Source organism: Podarcis vaucheri (genome assembly GCF_965113315.1).
Source record: "Podarcis vaucheri genome assembly, chromosome: 3".
In the NCBI taxonomy this organism is placed as follows: domain Eukaryota; kingdom Metazoa; phylum Chordata; class Lepidosauria; order Squamata; family Lacertidae; genus Podarcis; species Podarcis vaucheri.
The window spans coordinates 91,352,599-91,368,393 of NC_138761.1; the positions used below are offsets into that span (position 1 = coordinate 91,352,599).

At 43.6% G+C, this 15,795-nt stretch overlaps 1 protein-coding gene across 11 annotated transcripts in view; it reads left to right on the plus strand.

Moving 5' to 3' along the window:
• Positions 1–15,795, plus strand: part of KHDRBS2 (KH RNA binding domain containing, signal transduction associated 2) — a 431,403-nt gene that overhangs the window by 136,893 nt on the left and 278,715 nt on the right. For all 11 annotated transcript variants that reach the window (XM_082218359.1, XM_082218362.1, XM_082218361.1 and 8 more), the window contains one exon: positions 14,788–14,915. In XM_082218359.1, the coding sequence (XP_082074485.1) occupies positions 14,788–14,915 (128 nt within the window). The remainder of the gene's footprint in view (positions 1–14,787; positions 14,916–15,795) is intronic.

Sequence of the window (15,795 nt, forward strand, 5' to 3'; positions counted from 1 at the left end):
ATGTTCCTCATCAGCAATGAACCTTTGGTGTTATGTAAGCCCAAGAGGCTACTTCTACTGCTTATCAAGGCAGCTGACAGCATCCTTGAATCAATAACGGGTTTGCACAAGTTTCTTTTCTGTAATGAACATTCTTAGAGGTAGCGAGAGATTGACAGATGTTCCTTTTGACCAGCTGCTGAGATTTGCTGTGACAGATGTGAGCCAGATAAAAGGCAGTTTGTTTAAGAAATGAAATGCAGGCAGTCTGAACAATTTGGTTGTGACTTTCTTTTTTTTATGAGTGCCTTATGTATTTCCATGTATGCTGAATAATAAAATAAACTGGCCAGCAAATGCAACTCCCAATTTGCAGCCTAATTCAAATCTAGTATATTTGGAAACCATGCCAGATAATTTGGGTGGCGTTTACCACCAAGGATACATGCTTTAGGATGATGTCATTTCTATACCACTTTGTAATTTTAAGAAAAAAACTCAAAATGCTTTACAACACATTAAAACATAAAATAAAACAATCCAGAATGAAGCATTACTGGAGAAAGTCAAATATAAAGTATACATTCAAAGCAAAAGGAAACTAAAATATTATCTTGAACATTTCAAAACAAAACATTACTAAAGGAAATCAAATATAAAATGCACATTTTAAACAGCATAATTAACAAGAGAATAAAATATTATCATAAGCATGGACTACCGTATTTTGCGCCCCATAAGACGCTCCGGCCCATAAGACGCACCTAGTTTTTTGGGGGGGAAATAAAGAAAAAAAATTATTTCCCCCCCAGGTGCGGGGCTGGAAGAACCAGGTCGGGGAACAGTGGGAAGGCACGCTCTGCCTCCCCGCTGTCCCCCGAGCTTGTGGGGCTGGCGATGGGGAGAAGTGCACCAGTCCCGGGAGGGCAGGCAGCTCTGCGCCGCCATCCCGAGCGGGGCGCTGCCATCCCGAGCAGGGCGGGACTTAGCGCCCCGCTCGGGATGGCGGCGTATACCTGCCTGCAGTCCCGGGACGGCAGGCAGCTCTGTGCCGCCATCCCGAGCGGGGCGGGACTTAACGCCCCGCTCGGGATGGCGGCGCAGAGCTGCGCTGGTCCCAGGACCGCAGGCAGCTCTGCACGGCCACCGGGAGCGGGGCGGAGCTTCTCCCCCGGCTCCCGGTGGCTGGGCAGAGCTGCGCTGGTCCCGGGACTGCAGGCAGCTCTGCGCAACCCTCGGAGCCGGTCTCCCGAGAGTTGCGCAGAGCTTCCTGAAGCCTGGAGAGCGAGAGGGGTTGGTGCGCACTGACCCCCCTCGCTCTCCAGGCTTCAGCGAAAGCCTGCATTCGCCCCATAAGACGCAGGCACATTTCCCCTTCATTTTTGGAGGGGGAAAAGTGCGTCTTATGGGGCGAAAAATACGGTATATCTGCTGCTGTTACTGCCAGCCCTGCCGATGGTTGGTTCATGGTGGGCAACAACTGTGGAAGCTCAGGCTTAATAATAATAATAATAATAATAATAATAATAATAATAATAATAATAATAATTTATTTATACCCCGCCCATCTGGCTGGGTTTCCCCAGCCACACTGGGCAGCTTCCAACCAAATATTAAAAACACAGTACAGCATTAAACATTAAAAACTTCCCTAAACAGGGCTGCTTTCAGATGTCTTTTAAAAGTAAGATAGTTGCTTACTGCCTTGACATCTGATGGGAGGGTGTTCCACGGGGCAGGCGCCGCTACCGAGAAGGCCCTCTGCCTGGTTCCCTGCAACCTCACTTCTCTCAGGGAGGGAACCGCCAGAAGGCCTTCGGTGCTGGACCTCAGTGTCCGGGTAGAACAATGGGGGTGGAGATGCTCCTTCAGGTATACAGGACCGAGGCCATTTAGGGCTTTAAAGCTCAGCACCAACACTTTGAATTGTGCTTGGAAACATACTGGGTCTACGCTAAGAGACAGCCAAGAGGGTATATGGCCTCTTCAGCAGTATCAGCCTTTTTAGCTGGAGTCGATCAGGGCACCACCCTCCTAGACCAGGTGAGAAAAGGCAGAGAGCAGGTCCTCCAGGACTCACAGCCAAGAATGGTTTCTTAGGATTGCAGCTTAACAACCTCCTCCCATTCATGTTTACTTGGAATGAAGCTCCACCATGGTCAATGGGAGTTACCACAGGCTGCCTGGCCCTTTTCGCCGCCTGAGGCAAAAATGGGAAGGTGCTGTCGTGTGTGCACTCAGTCCTTCCGCAGTCTCACTTACTGGGTCTTCAGAAGGTTCTGTGCGATTTTTCAGGGCTCTTGCCAGTAGCTGCTGCAGCTGCTTCTCCTTGCTTCTTCAGTTTTGTGTGGGCAGTCCTATGGATGCACCCCTTGGATTCCACTGCCTGAGGCATCTGTCTCAGTCTGCCACATGGACATACCAGCCCTGGGAGTTATTCTGAAGTAAGTGTGGAAAGGACTGCCAATGTAAACAGTGTAACTTAAATTAGTCATGACTAACACTATGCACAACTTATCAGGATGTACATTTTATTTAGGTCCTGGCAGACTGTCCTATGTGGCTAGCAAGGTAGATGTGCTCCAGGCATTTATTTATTTAGAAAAGTATTTATATGCCACCATTTATATACTGAAACATCAGGATGGTGGACAGCAATAAGGTATCATTAAAAAGAGCGCAGAAATGATTGGGCGGTCAAACAAGCTTCAAACAGACACGTCAGCATAAAAAAAAAGTCTTCAAGAGACATCTGAAAGTGAAAAGTGAGGATGCCTTCTGAACCTCGGCTGGAAGAGTGTTCCACAGCATTGGGATTGCAGTGCTAAATGGTTGGCTGGTAGCCGAGGCCATTCAGGACTTTGTAACATGGGAGCAACTCACAGCACTTCTCTGGATGATCTCAGTGAAAGCACTGGGATATAAGGGTGCAGGTGTGCCATTTATCACTGGGGCAATGAGGAAGAAAGTATGTGTACATAATAAGGGATGGAAAAAGTACAGATTCCTTTATATTTTATGACATTCTTGCAACCAAAAGCCATCTTTATGGTAGATATGGCCCCTAGTGCTGAGGTTCTCATTCTCCTTAATTGCTTCGGGGTACTACAAACCATGAACTGACATTCTGAAGAAATCTATACTTTTATAGCTTTGTGGGCTAAATATCACATTGCTCCATTCACGATTTTGCACCATTTAGCAGGCAGAGCAGGAAGGCATATCTCCCTTTAGCATATCCTGCTGCATAGATTCGAAAATGGAAATCCACATGGAACAGAATGTTTGTTTGTTTATTGCAGAGCTGAGGGCCATAAATGGCACAGATGCATTTTATAGTCCTTTCTGGTGTGTGGAATATGTCTGCTCCCCAAATGTCCAGATCGATTAATCCAAAGGGCATTTGCTCAGCTGTCACACTTTGAGCATTGCTTAAAGTTAAAAAGGTTAAATTAAAATTTATTATAACAGAAGGCCAAGGTAAACTATAAATCCTAATAAAAACAAAACACTTTTCTCTTTATAATGAAAAACTGTGTGATATCTTAGCTGAATAATGAATTTCTAGAACTGTGCATTTCTTCACTCAGAGGTCACAGTAGTATCACCATGAGACTTAATCTAGTAGCAAATTTTTCAGGAGCAAGAGTAGAAATTGGAAAAGCATGGAAACCTTTGATTGAAGAACTATTTCTAATGACATGGGAAATCACCAAACCAATAACATTAACCCAGAGGGCAGAATAATGAAATGATGTTGAAGTAATGATTTAATTGGATTATTTGCTAGAATATTCATTGCATTATAATAGATAACACTGAAGTATTTTTCCTCTGGCACTGCAATCCTATACTACTTACCTGGGAGTAAGTTCAATTGAACCTAATGGGACATACTTCTGAGCAGACCTACATGCTGTAGTATTGCACTGTGTTTTCAAAATTTAGGCTGCAATGCTGAACATACTTAATAGGGAGTAAGACCCACTGAGCAGAGTAGTGACTTACTTAAACATCCACAGTATATTTCTCTGTATTCTGTGTATGAGCGCATAAGTGTGTGCATCGAATCTGCAGATTTGTGGGTTCAAATATTTCCAGATTTTTTAAATTTTTTATTGCAATTTATTTCATTGTTTAATCCTTAGAAATCAATGCGACTTCTTGTGTTCTGCTGTTAATTGTATTGTACAATAAATAAATAAATAAATAGTGGAGAAGAAGCAAATGAAGTGAAGAAGACAACCCATCTCTACATGAGCAGAACCATTTCCATTGGGGAGGATCAGCATAGAGCAAAAAGGGACCCCATTCCCTTCCTAAGAGCCAGTGTGGTGTAGTGGTTAAGAGCGGTAGACTCGTAATCTGGGGAACCGGGTTCGCGTCTCCGCTCCTCCACATGCAGCTGCTGGGTGACCTTGGGCCAGTCACACTTCTCTGAAGTCTCTCAGCCCCACTCACCTCACAGAGTGTTTGTTGTGGGGGAGGACGGGAAAGGAGAATGTTAGCCGCTTTGAGACTCCTTTGGGTAGTGATAAAGCGGGATATCAAATCCAAACTCTTCTTCTTCTTCTAAGTGGCCCTTGGCACGCGTACACACACACACACATGTTGCATGGAATTGTGTTATCTTGTGTGTGCTTCCTGTGTACTTATCTAACCATAGTTTTCCTGCCCGGGGGCCCAAGTCCACAAATTACTTAAGGTCAGGGTTGCAGTGCATGCACACAAAGGGGAGAGGATGCCACTTGATGGGCCATGCCTAGAGGTCATAGTTTCATATTGGTAGTCTGGCACTGGATAACATTTCATCTCAATTTCGTTTGGAATAATAGAATTGTATTGTTGGAAGGGACCAAGAGGGTCATCTAGTCCAACCGCCTACCATGCAGGAATCTTTTGCCCAATGACCCTGAGATTAAGAGTCTCATGCTGCAACGGCTGAGCTGGTATAATTGCTTATTTTTTTTTAAAATAAAAAGCATGCAAATGTAATTAAGCATTGGACAGTATCTGACAATACTAAACTTGCAACAGGTGCAGCAGCTGCATCCGGTGTGTGTCTGAGATGTTTGGAGAACATCTTCCGGGTATGCATCTGATGGGGATTGCAATAACCAACTTCAAATTGGAATTTAATTGGTGGCTCTGCCTCATTTAATTGGGAGGGACAGGCTTGAGGGAGTCAAAATGGGAAATAGTCCAAGAAGGGATGTGGAGGGAATCAAGTCTGACTGGCAGGTTTAGCAGAGCTGTGCCTGGGTTAAGGATAGGCAAATTTGTCAGTTTCAGTTTTCATTTTCCAGTCTTAAACTCTTTTCTCTATATTTCCAAATCAAGTTGAGAATTATTATAATTTTTTAAAGTTCTCATGAAAATTTTGTAATAATGCATTTTTATATGCAACTTTTCTTAACATACACGTTTTGTCACAGCAATTTCCTTCATATGCATTTTCAATGTTATTTTCAATAATGTTGGTATCCATCTGTCTTGAGTGACAACGGAATGCACCTCCTAGGGTGAAGTCAAACAGCTGGAGAATCACTGTGGTTGCAGAGTCCGGTAACTCATAACTGCTGCCTCCTGCATTGTTTTTGCTGCAATAGCAGCACCAAAGTGACCTCTCTGGTAGCGTGTGTGGAGATCCTGGGCTACCCAGACAACAAGACTCCCCTCTTAGCCTTGCTGATGTGGTCCAAAGGAAAGCAGAGCAATGCATTTGGCACCAGCTTGGCTGCAGGAGTTGCCAGAAAGAGGCATACAAGGTGCCATCCAGCTGTCTTAGGGACTGCACTCTGGATTTGTGTAGGGTTTACTCTGTATCCTTTTCTGCCCTGTATGTCATACCTGGGACCTTATTTGATACAGCAGGCAGAGAAAGCTGGGAAGGCAGGACTGGGAAAAGAATCCGTGGATTTGGCCATGGCCCTTCCCACATCAAGATATTTAAAGGTACAGCATGGATGTCTAACCTGCACTTTGTCTGCCCAATCTGAACAATGCTGGGCAAGCGGATTGAAAGGTCAACCAGCTGGGCAAATAGGCATACTGAAGAAGAAAGCTCTTAGAGAAGGGAGGTGCATTTTGAAGCTCTCCAAAAGTTAATTTGACAAGGCTGCCAGCAGCTACTCCTACCCCTGGCTCCTTTTGCCGGGAGAGAACATGCTAGCTTTGGTTACTTTTGTTAGAAGCAGATTGGAACTGAAGTTCCTCAAAGTACACTCCTTGTATTTATTCAAAAATTCCAGTCAGCCTTTCCTTTTATTTCCTTGACAGAACATCTTATTTCCATTAGGAAGCTAATGGGGTTTAAGAACATACTTGTCAGGGTCATTAGTTCCATTTTATGTAACTCAACATCAGTTCCTTCATTCAACACCCTCGCCCCTTTTTGTCGTCTCGGTGTGGTGGAAATATTGCCTGGCTTATTCAGTGTAACCTTGTTTGCTTCATGTTTATCCTGTTTGTGTACCGAGTTCAGAGTGGAAGCAGAAGCTCCCATTGGTTTTTACAAATTCCTGGCTCTGGGGTGTGATTAATCCAATGTGTAACCTGCTTTTCACCTGGTGTGAACTCTAGAGGGTTTTTTAATTCTCATTTACCCGACAAACATTTTTTCCCTGCTGATTATTGTGCCTATAACTGGAAGTACTTTTTGTTATGTGACACTTGGCACTGTGGAAAATGGTAGCATATATGTCCTACTTCCCCCAAGGAAAAGTGCTTTCAAGATTTATGTCTTTGTATAATGTGCTATGAAATTGTTAGACTAACCCTAATGGCCAATTTTATGTGCTGCTCTTATTACCATAATCTGAAGGGCAATTAGCTGACTGTCATTATTAGAGGTCTGTGCCAACTGCAAAATTCCTTGGGACCTAAGGGGGAGTCTCATGTTCTGGAATCTTTTGATTGGCTCAAAATTCAATATTGATTGTCATATTTTCTGTTGCTTACTGGAAGTGGAAATATAAATAAACTACAGCATCAAGCATTCATTTGCACTAGAATGCTAGATATCTTAAATCACAGCATATGGGCACTGTCAGGAGGGAGGGTGCCAACTGGGTGGAAAAAATGATCTACACTTCCCATGTAGCCAGAATATTAATACACCCTTCTAAGCAGTATTGTGCATGGTTTATCTTCTATGTATTCCAAAATAGCTGTGTATTCTGTGCTCAGGTATCTTTGCTGCAGCACAGGTGGCGCTGTGGTCTAAAGCACTGAGCCTCTTGGGCTTGCTGATCGGAAGGTTGGCAGTTCGAATCCGCTCGACGGTGGTGAGCCTCCACTGCTCCATCCCAACTTCTGCCAACCCAGCAGTTCAAAAGCACACCAGCAGGTACCGCTGCAGTGGGAAGCTCCTCACCCCCAAACAGCAACAAAAAAACACCCATTGCTGAAAATGCTTCACACAGTTTACAAGACCTCTCCTTGTTGTGCAAACCTGTTCTTTTTAAGTTTGATGTCTGGTAGATGGAAGGGGGTAAACTACAAATTATTCTGGTTTACGTTTTAATTGGAACTGGAGAAGGAGCCTTTCAATGCTTACCTCTTATTTAGAGCAACCATTACAAACCTTGGCTGGATCTACACATATAAAAAAAAACCCACTAAGGCGGAAAACGTATATGGCGCTTGATGCAATTTTCCATTGACTGCTGTACAGCATCCACTGGTGTCACATTTTTATAATGCATTTATAATGTTGTAACTTACCAGTATAATTAGTCCCTTGTGAACTGGGCTGGAACCTGGTTAGTTTAAGTGCGTGTCATGCGCCTCTCAGCTTCGCCAGACTCTAGCATGGTCTGGTGGCCAGATAGACCAGGAAGAGGAGCAGATTGGGGGCTGAATGGCTGGCACCAAGGGATGGAGGATGAAGGTCCTCCCCTTTTGGTTCTAGAGGTGACTCAGAGCTGCTGGCTCTCCCCCCTGCCCTTCTGGCAGAGCATAGAGCCTCCTCAGAGAGCAAGGGCAACTTCAAAAAGACATAGGGAAGGGCTTAGCAAGAGGAGATGGCAGTGGATATGGAGGTAGAGGGACAGGACACAATCTTGTTGCCAAAACCTAGGTGCTATAATCACAGGTGAGATCATTTGCATCTGCCCAGATAGAGCGCAGATCAACAGACTTATAGGGCAAGAGAGTCCCGTGAGTGAGCTTTGCCTGCTTCATATTTAAAAGCTTGGTGGGAGGGGCATACCAGCTGCTGGGACATCTTTGTAGCTCCTATTTTGTTATGAACCTCTTACCTTGCTCATGGAATCTGGACCTTGTTATCCCTTCCTTGCCCACACACGACAGTCATTGTGTTTTGGTTTGGGAAGTTGACAACACGAGGCCCTTGCACTTCCTTTCTACATTATGTCCAAAGCTAGGCACAGTTATTCACTCTTTCTAGGAACCCATGGGAGACTGTTGTTATTGTTGTGTGGATGGGTGGATGCTAGATTGAGCCCTCTTAACACCATACTACAGTTCCTTTAGCTGTTTGGGGAGGGGGGGGGGCCATGATTGTTTTCTATGCAGTTATGCTCTGAAACACCTAATTCTGCATATGCGTCACTTTGGGTATAGCTTTAAAGGCTGTTTGTATAAGAACCAGGCCACAGAATTCTCAGGTGAAAGGAAAATCAATCTTATGATGGAGGTGCAGGATTCTTGAAAACCATGTAGCTGACATCATTAATACTTACAATCAAATAATTACACACACACACACACACACACACACACACACACAAAACAGCTGCCCAGAGAAAAACTAAGCAAACACTAACATTGCTCTTCTGAAGGGGAACCAAATGCTGGCAGCTTTGGAAGGTGTATATTCCATTTTATGGTAGGTTGGAGAGGCTGATGAGAAGAACATTTGTTATTTGATGAGTTTTGACATGCTTCAGAATGTAGCAAAGGGATGTTTCTGCTGGGGGGGGGTGCCTTTTTAAAAATGGAAATACTATATTCATGACGTGAGTTTTGTAACAGATGTCAAGTATAGCGAAGAGAAGTATAATTAACTTCCTTTTATTGGCATGGCAGAGGTTTTTTGGGCGGTGGGGTGGGGGAGTAAGACGCACACACATTCTTTACTGAGTTTCTTTTTGCCAGAACAGTGTAGATTTCTGCAAATCTGTGCTTGGGAAACTATTGAAAGGTGTGATGATGCATGGGCAGCAGGGGTTTGTGGGGAGGTTGCTCCGTTAGAAGCTTACTTGCTCCAATATAGCCCCCCTCCTCCCGCCTATGCTGCTTTGATGCCCAATTGCTGCTGCTTTCTGTGTATGCTTCATCACAGCCAGAAATTTCGTTTTCAAGGCAAGGCCTCCTGGGGCTCCTGTTGATGCATTCAGTGACCAGCTCCACATGGTGATTAGGCTTGTCAGCTCTCTCTCCTTGGTCTGAAGTTTCATGATATCAGCCTCCTTTTCTGAGTCTCCAGAGGAAGGAATAAAATCTCAAAATGAGGAATCAGAATAGAATGGGCAGGCGGCTTTATTCTTGGCTTGATTTCTGTTATTACCTCTGCCTCCATATCCATTGAAATCCACCCCTGAGATCCTTCCCCCTGGCCTTCCAGCGAGCATCTTCTGCTCCTGCCATGTGAGCTAAGCGCCATCTTTGTCCTACTAGGCTCCTCTATACTAGCCCTTGTTAACTGCCAGGCACCGCCTTATCTCTTTGACCTGGTCTAACTCTTTGGCAAAAGCCTTTGACTGTGTCGACCACAGCAAACTATGGCAAGTTCTTAAAGAAATGGGAGTGCCTGATCACCTCATCTGTCTCCTGAGAAATCTCTGTGTGGGACAAGAAGCTTCACTTAGAACTGGATATGGAACAACTGATTGGTTCAAAATTGGGAAAGGAGTAAGGCAAGGCTGTATATTGTCTCCCTGCTAATTTAACTTATATGCAGAATTCATCATGCGAAAGGCTGGGCTGGATGAATCCCAAGCCGGAATTAAGATCGCCGGAAGAAATATCAACAACCTCAGATATGCAGATGACACAACCTTGATGGCAGAAAGTGAGGAGGAATTAAAGAACCTTTTAATGAGGGTGAAAGAGGAGAGCGCAAAATATGGTCTGAAGCTCAACATCAAAAAAATGAAGATCATGGCCACTGGTCCCATCACCTCCTGGGAAATAGAAGGGGAAGAAATGGAGGCAGTGAGAGATTTTACCTTCTTGGGCTCCATGGTCACTGCAGATGGTAACAGAAGCCACGAAATTAAAAGACACCTGCTCCTTGGGAGAAAGGCAATGGCAAACCTAGACAGCATCTTAAAAAGCAGAGACATCACCTTGCCAACAAAGGTCCGTATAGTGAAAGCCATGGTTTTCCCAGTAGTGATGTATGGAAGTGAAAGCTGGACCATAAAGAAGGCTGATCGCCAAAGAATTGATGCTTTTGAATTATGGTGCTGGAGGAGACTCTTGAGAGTCCCATGGAGTGCAAGAAGATCAAACGCATCCATTCTTAAGGAAATTAGCCCTGAGTGCTCACTGGAAGGACAGATCGTGAAGCTGAGGCTCCAATACTTTGGCCACCTCATGAGAAGAGAAGACTCCCTGGAAAAGACCCTGATGTTGGGAAAGATGGAGGGCACAAGGAGAAGGGGACGACAGAGGACGAGATGGTTGGACAGTGTTCTCGAAGCTACAAACATGAGTCTGACCAAACTGCGGGAGGCAGTGGAAGACAGGAGTGCCTGGTGTGCTCTGGTCCATGGGGTCACGAAGAGTCGGACACGACTAAACGACTAAACAACAACAACTCTTTGGCCTGGTGGAAATGAGAAAATAGAGGCCTAAGCTGATAGAGCGAACTGTGGTACTGCAGGCTGCAAATGGCATGTGTTTATGTTTGTCGCCTTTTGCATATGCTCCTACATAGAAAGTTCAGTATTAACCAAAAGCTAGCACAGTAGCTTTGTTTGTTTGTTTGTTTGTTAATTCAGTGAAGGTTGTTATAGGAGGGAACATTTTTAAAAATCCCCACCTCTAGCTCAAAAGTGATAGAAAATACTTTATGTAGAACCAAAGAGAGGGTCAGGGATAAATTCCTGTATTATTCTGCCACCACCACCTCCTACAGGAGTAGTCCAGGCCTTCAGATATAATAAACCTTAGACTTGGGAATCTAACTGGCCTGACTGCAATCTAGTGGCCTGACTTGGTGTAAGGCAGGTTTCTATGTACCTACATCATTCTGCCCGATCAGGGTTTTGTTTTTCCCCCAGCTGAAACTCAGTTCCGGCACCTCTCAAGTGGGCACCATTGCCATTATAAGAGAACAAGGGAAGTGTTCATGGTGAGTTCCAGCACCACTTTTTCTAGAAAAATAGCACCGTGCCCGATCATAGATGCTGCAGCCGCAGGACACTGGATTTTAGGATGAAGCAGTGAGGCATGTTTCATCCATGCATTGCAATTACACCCAAGCAAATCCATAATTGTTCTGAAGTGATTTTGTAAGCCTGTCAGAGCTGTATAGCTGTTACTCTGAAGTAAGCCTCATTGCATCTGAACAGTGGTACTGCCCACGAAGGAAGTATGCATAGGATTGCTGCAGATGTGCCTGTCTGTTACACAAAGTAGTACCCTTCTCAGAATGTGTGTTCTGATGTTCAGCCCAGACACTTGGGGGGGGGGGGACGACACGCAGGGGTATGCATACCCCTAAACATTTTGTGGATCTTTGTACTTTTGTCCATTTACTGTATTCATTTTTCCTAATTTAAACTATAAAATGGTGATTTTCTTGAGTCAAAATGAGAGTGCCCCTAAACATTTTTTTAAGGAAAAAAAGCATTGCATGTATGTATACGATGGTCTTTGCCGCTCCTTTGCTTTCGTGAATTAGTGTTTCTGGAGTCACTATGGAACAAGCAAGAAATGCATTATTCTGGGCTACCAAAGGGGGCGATAGAGCACCTTGTAAAGAAGGTGCTGGAAGGCTGAACTAAAGTTGTTACATAGAGAAAATGGTAGCTGTGTGTTTCTGACAGGCCAGATATAAATAAATAAATAAATAACCTCAGGCCAGATATATATATATATATATATTTCTTTGTTTGCGTGTTGCTCCCTGCAGCACAATTTTTATATCTGTAAGTAAAACAGATGATATTACATGAACAGGACAAGTCACCAATACGCTTTCCTCAGAGCAAAATGCAAATGCGCCCTGTGATTTCTGACGATCAGGGAGAATGAATCTCTCATTCATGCACACACACACACAGAGAGAGAGAGAGAGAGAGCGCACTATTTTAGGTTATCCACATTTTATCTTCTTTACAGCAGCTCTTCAACTTTTCCAGAAAGTTCCTGCTGTGCGCACATTCCTGGCTCAGCAGGGCCAGGCTCATTAGCAGGTTTCTGTTTGCCGAGAAGTGTCATTACCAGGGGCTCAAGCAGCAAGTTCAGCAACAACATGTTGGTTGAAAAGGAGAAAAGGAAAAAGCCACAACACCCTCACTTGGTAGAGGAAGCAAATCCTACTCTTAAGACAGGCAACTTATAAGGCTGCTGTAAGGCCAAACAAATATGCTCAAGGGAGTCACAAGTCCTTAACTGAGAGTAATTATTATTTGTTTGCTTCAACAGTTCCTTAATCATATTCCGGATTTCTAGTTCACTATTTCATATGAAATAGCAAAAAATAGGGTAATAGAACATCTTGTTTTTGTATAATCTTGGTATTTTTGTAGGAAGCTTCCTTGCTTTTTTTCTGGAACATTTTGTGAATCTAGGTTTGGCCTCATTGAGGGGCAGTATTTCAATATGAGTAGGAAAATGAGAGTATCCCTAAACATTTTTTTTTTTAGAAAAAAAAAGCACTGGGAAGCTTTAACCTGATCAAAGGACTAACAATTTTCAGTGTTAGTGCTGAGGCCTGAAACAGCCAACGCTATAATAAAGGAGAATGCCGTTGTTAATTGGCAGCATGGCTTTCCTTCAGATGAGGAAATCCGTATGGTTTTCCAGAGCTTACTTCCTCTTATTAATGGGCCTCACATGCAGAATAAAAACTTCAACTGCATATTTCTTCCGCTCGTAAATAAACAATTCTTGTTTTCCCAAGAGTGTACCCCTATTTTACAATATTGATCCAGTGTCAGAAACACTAGATGAAAGGAACACAGGTCTGCAAAGATGTCAGTCCAAAAGTGCAAATCAGTGCTGGATTAACCTGCACCAAGACACAATGGCTTCCATCTGGTTTAGAGGAGCCCATTCTCCACATCATGTATGATGGGATTGAAAATGCCATTGGCCCGATTGTTCCTCATGATGCCCCCTAAAAAGTCATAGGATATTAACAGCAGTGAGCAGCTATCATCATGGGTGAAACACACTCCCTTCTTTTCTTGCGAAAGAAACATCTGCCAGGCAGTACTCAACAGACACTTTACTTATTTATTTAACTTATGATACCCCCTCATAAAATCACTTCTCTGAGTGTTGTACAAAAAGAAGAGGAAGATACAATAAAATATTTAGGAATGATTGGCAGACAGGAGCTCAAAGCACAGCTCCTAGCACAAGAGCTGAGGCAAGCCAATGGCTCTTTGGAGCAGGAAAACACGTACTGAAGGAATGACATTTTAATGAAGGGTAGAGATAGTTGAGGAATTGATGCTTGTAACTTTTGATACAAGCTGGGTGGACCATGCTAACATCTGTCATTCAGAATTTAGCCTGCAATCCTAACCCCACCCAGTTACCATGAAAACTCAATAGGACTTACTTCTGAGTAGACATGGTTAGGCTTGCACTGTTAGTTATCCATGCTTTCTGAACGTTTCAAGGTTTGAAGGAAATTGGGATTGTTCAAGATCCTTTGCTTGCAACATTTTTGTTAAATTATTATTATTATTATTATTTTGAACTGGAGATTTCTCCTAACCAATTCCTTGTTGAAATTCTGCAACAAACTTGAGGAGGGAGACTTGAAAGCTTAAAATGGGAACATTGTGGTTTGGGAATTATTTTAGTGAAGTACCTGGGTCTGTTTGTGGTCACCCTTTAGGAGCATACAAGAACAGGGTGGTGCAACATAGGGCTCCCATGATTTGCCGGCGGTATAAAACTTCCGGATTGGCCAGGCCTGGTATAGCTCAGTTGGTTAGACCATGGTGCTGATAACGCCAAGGTTGCAGGTTCAATCCCTGTATGGACCAGCTGCATATTCCTGCATTGCAGGGGGTTGGACTAGATGACCCTCAGGGTCCCTTCCAACTCTACAGTGCTATGATTCTGCTAAATGTCTTGAGCCTGGCCTCCTTCTCTTGCCTTATTGCAATAGTTTCTGTATGCTTCACTCTAGCTCTCAACTTCCATAGCGGAACCCAGCTAATGCTGAGTGTCCTGCTGACTGCTATCATAAAGTCTCCCTATGACTGCATCACAGGTTCCATTGAAATGTCAGCTGCAGCTTAAGTTGTATAGTATGTTGGGTGGTATTCAACCAAATAGTGTGCTAGTACAAGGATATTTGCCACTAGCACAATAGGATTTACCCCTCCTACCCTCCATGTGTGCCACATGCCATCTCCAAATGTTCTCCAGAGGGTTGGTGGAGGCCCTCAGAACAGATTTATGGGTTGCATGGTAGGGGAGATGGGGGAGAATATTCACTCTTGCATGGACAGAATTTTCTCCTTAGCACTACTCATTCTTTTGCCTGAGTCTATGTGGTTACTCATATAACTTCCAAATAAGAAAATAATCCTGCATCAAAGAATAACAGCCATCTAATTATAGATTATTATTTTTTTTCACCCTTCCTAGAAATTGAAAAGTTCCAGAGTTCTGATGAGAAAAAGGAGGATGAAGAGAAAAAATACCTCGATGTCATCAGCAACAAAAATATAAAGCTGTCAGAAAGAGTATTGATTCCTGTCAAACAGTATCCAAAGGTATTGTAATACCTATTTAATATAAGACAGACTGTGCTATTTTGATAGATGATTGTGGTTATGGTTATAATTAAATGCTGTGCTCAAAGTGCTAACTCAGGGCAGTATAAAAAGAGAATTAAAATGTATTCATGCCTCTTTATTGTTTCTAATAAGTGTTGGATCAATATTTCAGATTGGATTTTGAGGGAATACACATTGAGTTCAGACCAACTCCATTAAATTCAATAGGAGTTTTGACTTCGACTACAACTCAGGGTGGATTGTACCCCTTTACTGTCCTCCCACCCCCCACATCTCTAACTCTTGGCTACCTTTACTCATCATGTAAGGAGTTGATGGTGCTGGCATTGGTCCAGCCAAAAGGCTATGGCATGGCTAGGAGGAGGGGCTGGCAGGTGAGGAAGTACGGGGCAGGCTGTGGCACTGAGGCCGCATGAAAGTGGCCCAGGTTTTACTGGTGGGTCCTGGTTCTCTGTTTGAAAAGCACTGGTTGAAAGGGAAATAAGAAACTTACTAGACACTCCTCTGAAAAATCCTCTCATATGATAAGTTGGTTTCTTCCCACTTACCTGCCTTGAAGTAAAGACAAATTTACATCTCAAAGGAAGCCAGTATTATTTTGAGCAAATTTGGAAGGTGCCACTTCTGCAAACCAAAATTCCTCAACACAGATCTGCATAACAAAGATCTAGGCAGGAGGTAGTAGTGTGTGTGTGTGTGTGTGTGTGTGTGTGTGTGTGTATGATGAAGTAAAGGAATGCTGCTTTCCCCTGTGCGGCCTTGTATTTTACACAAATAGTTGTTGTCCTGGCAGTATTCAAACTGAAATGGTAAACACCCCCATTTATCTCTAGTGCAATTTTTCCTGCTGATTTAT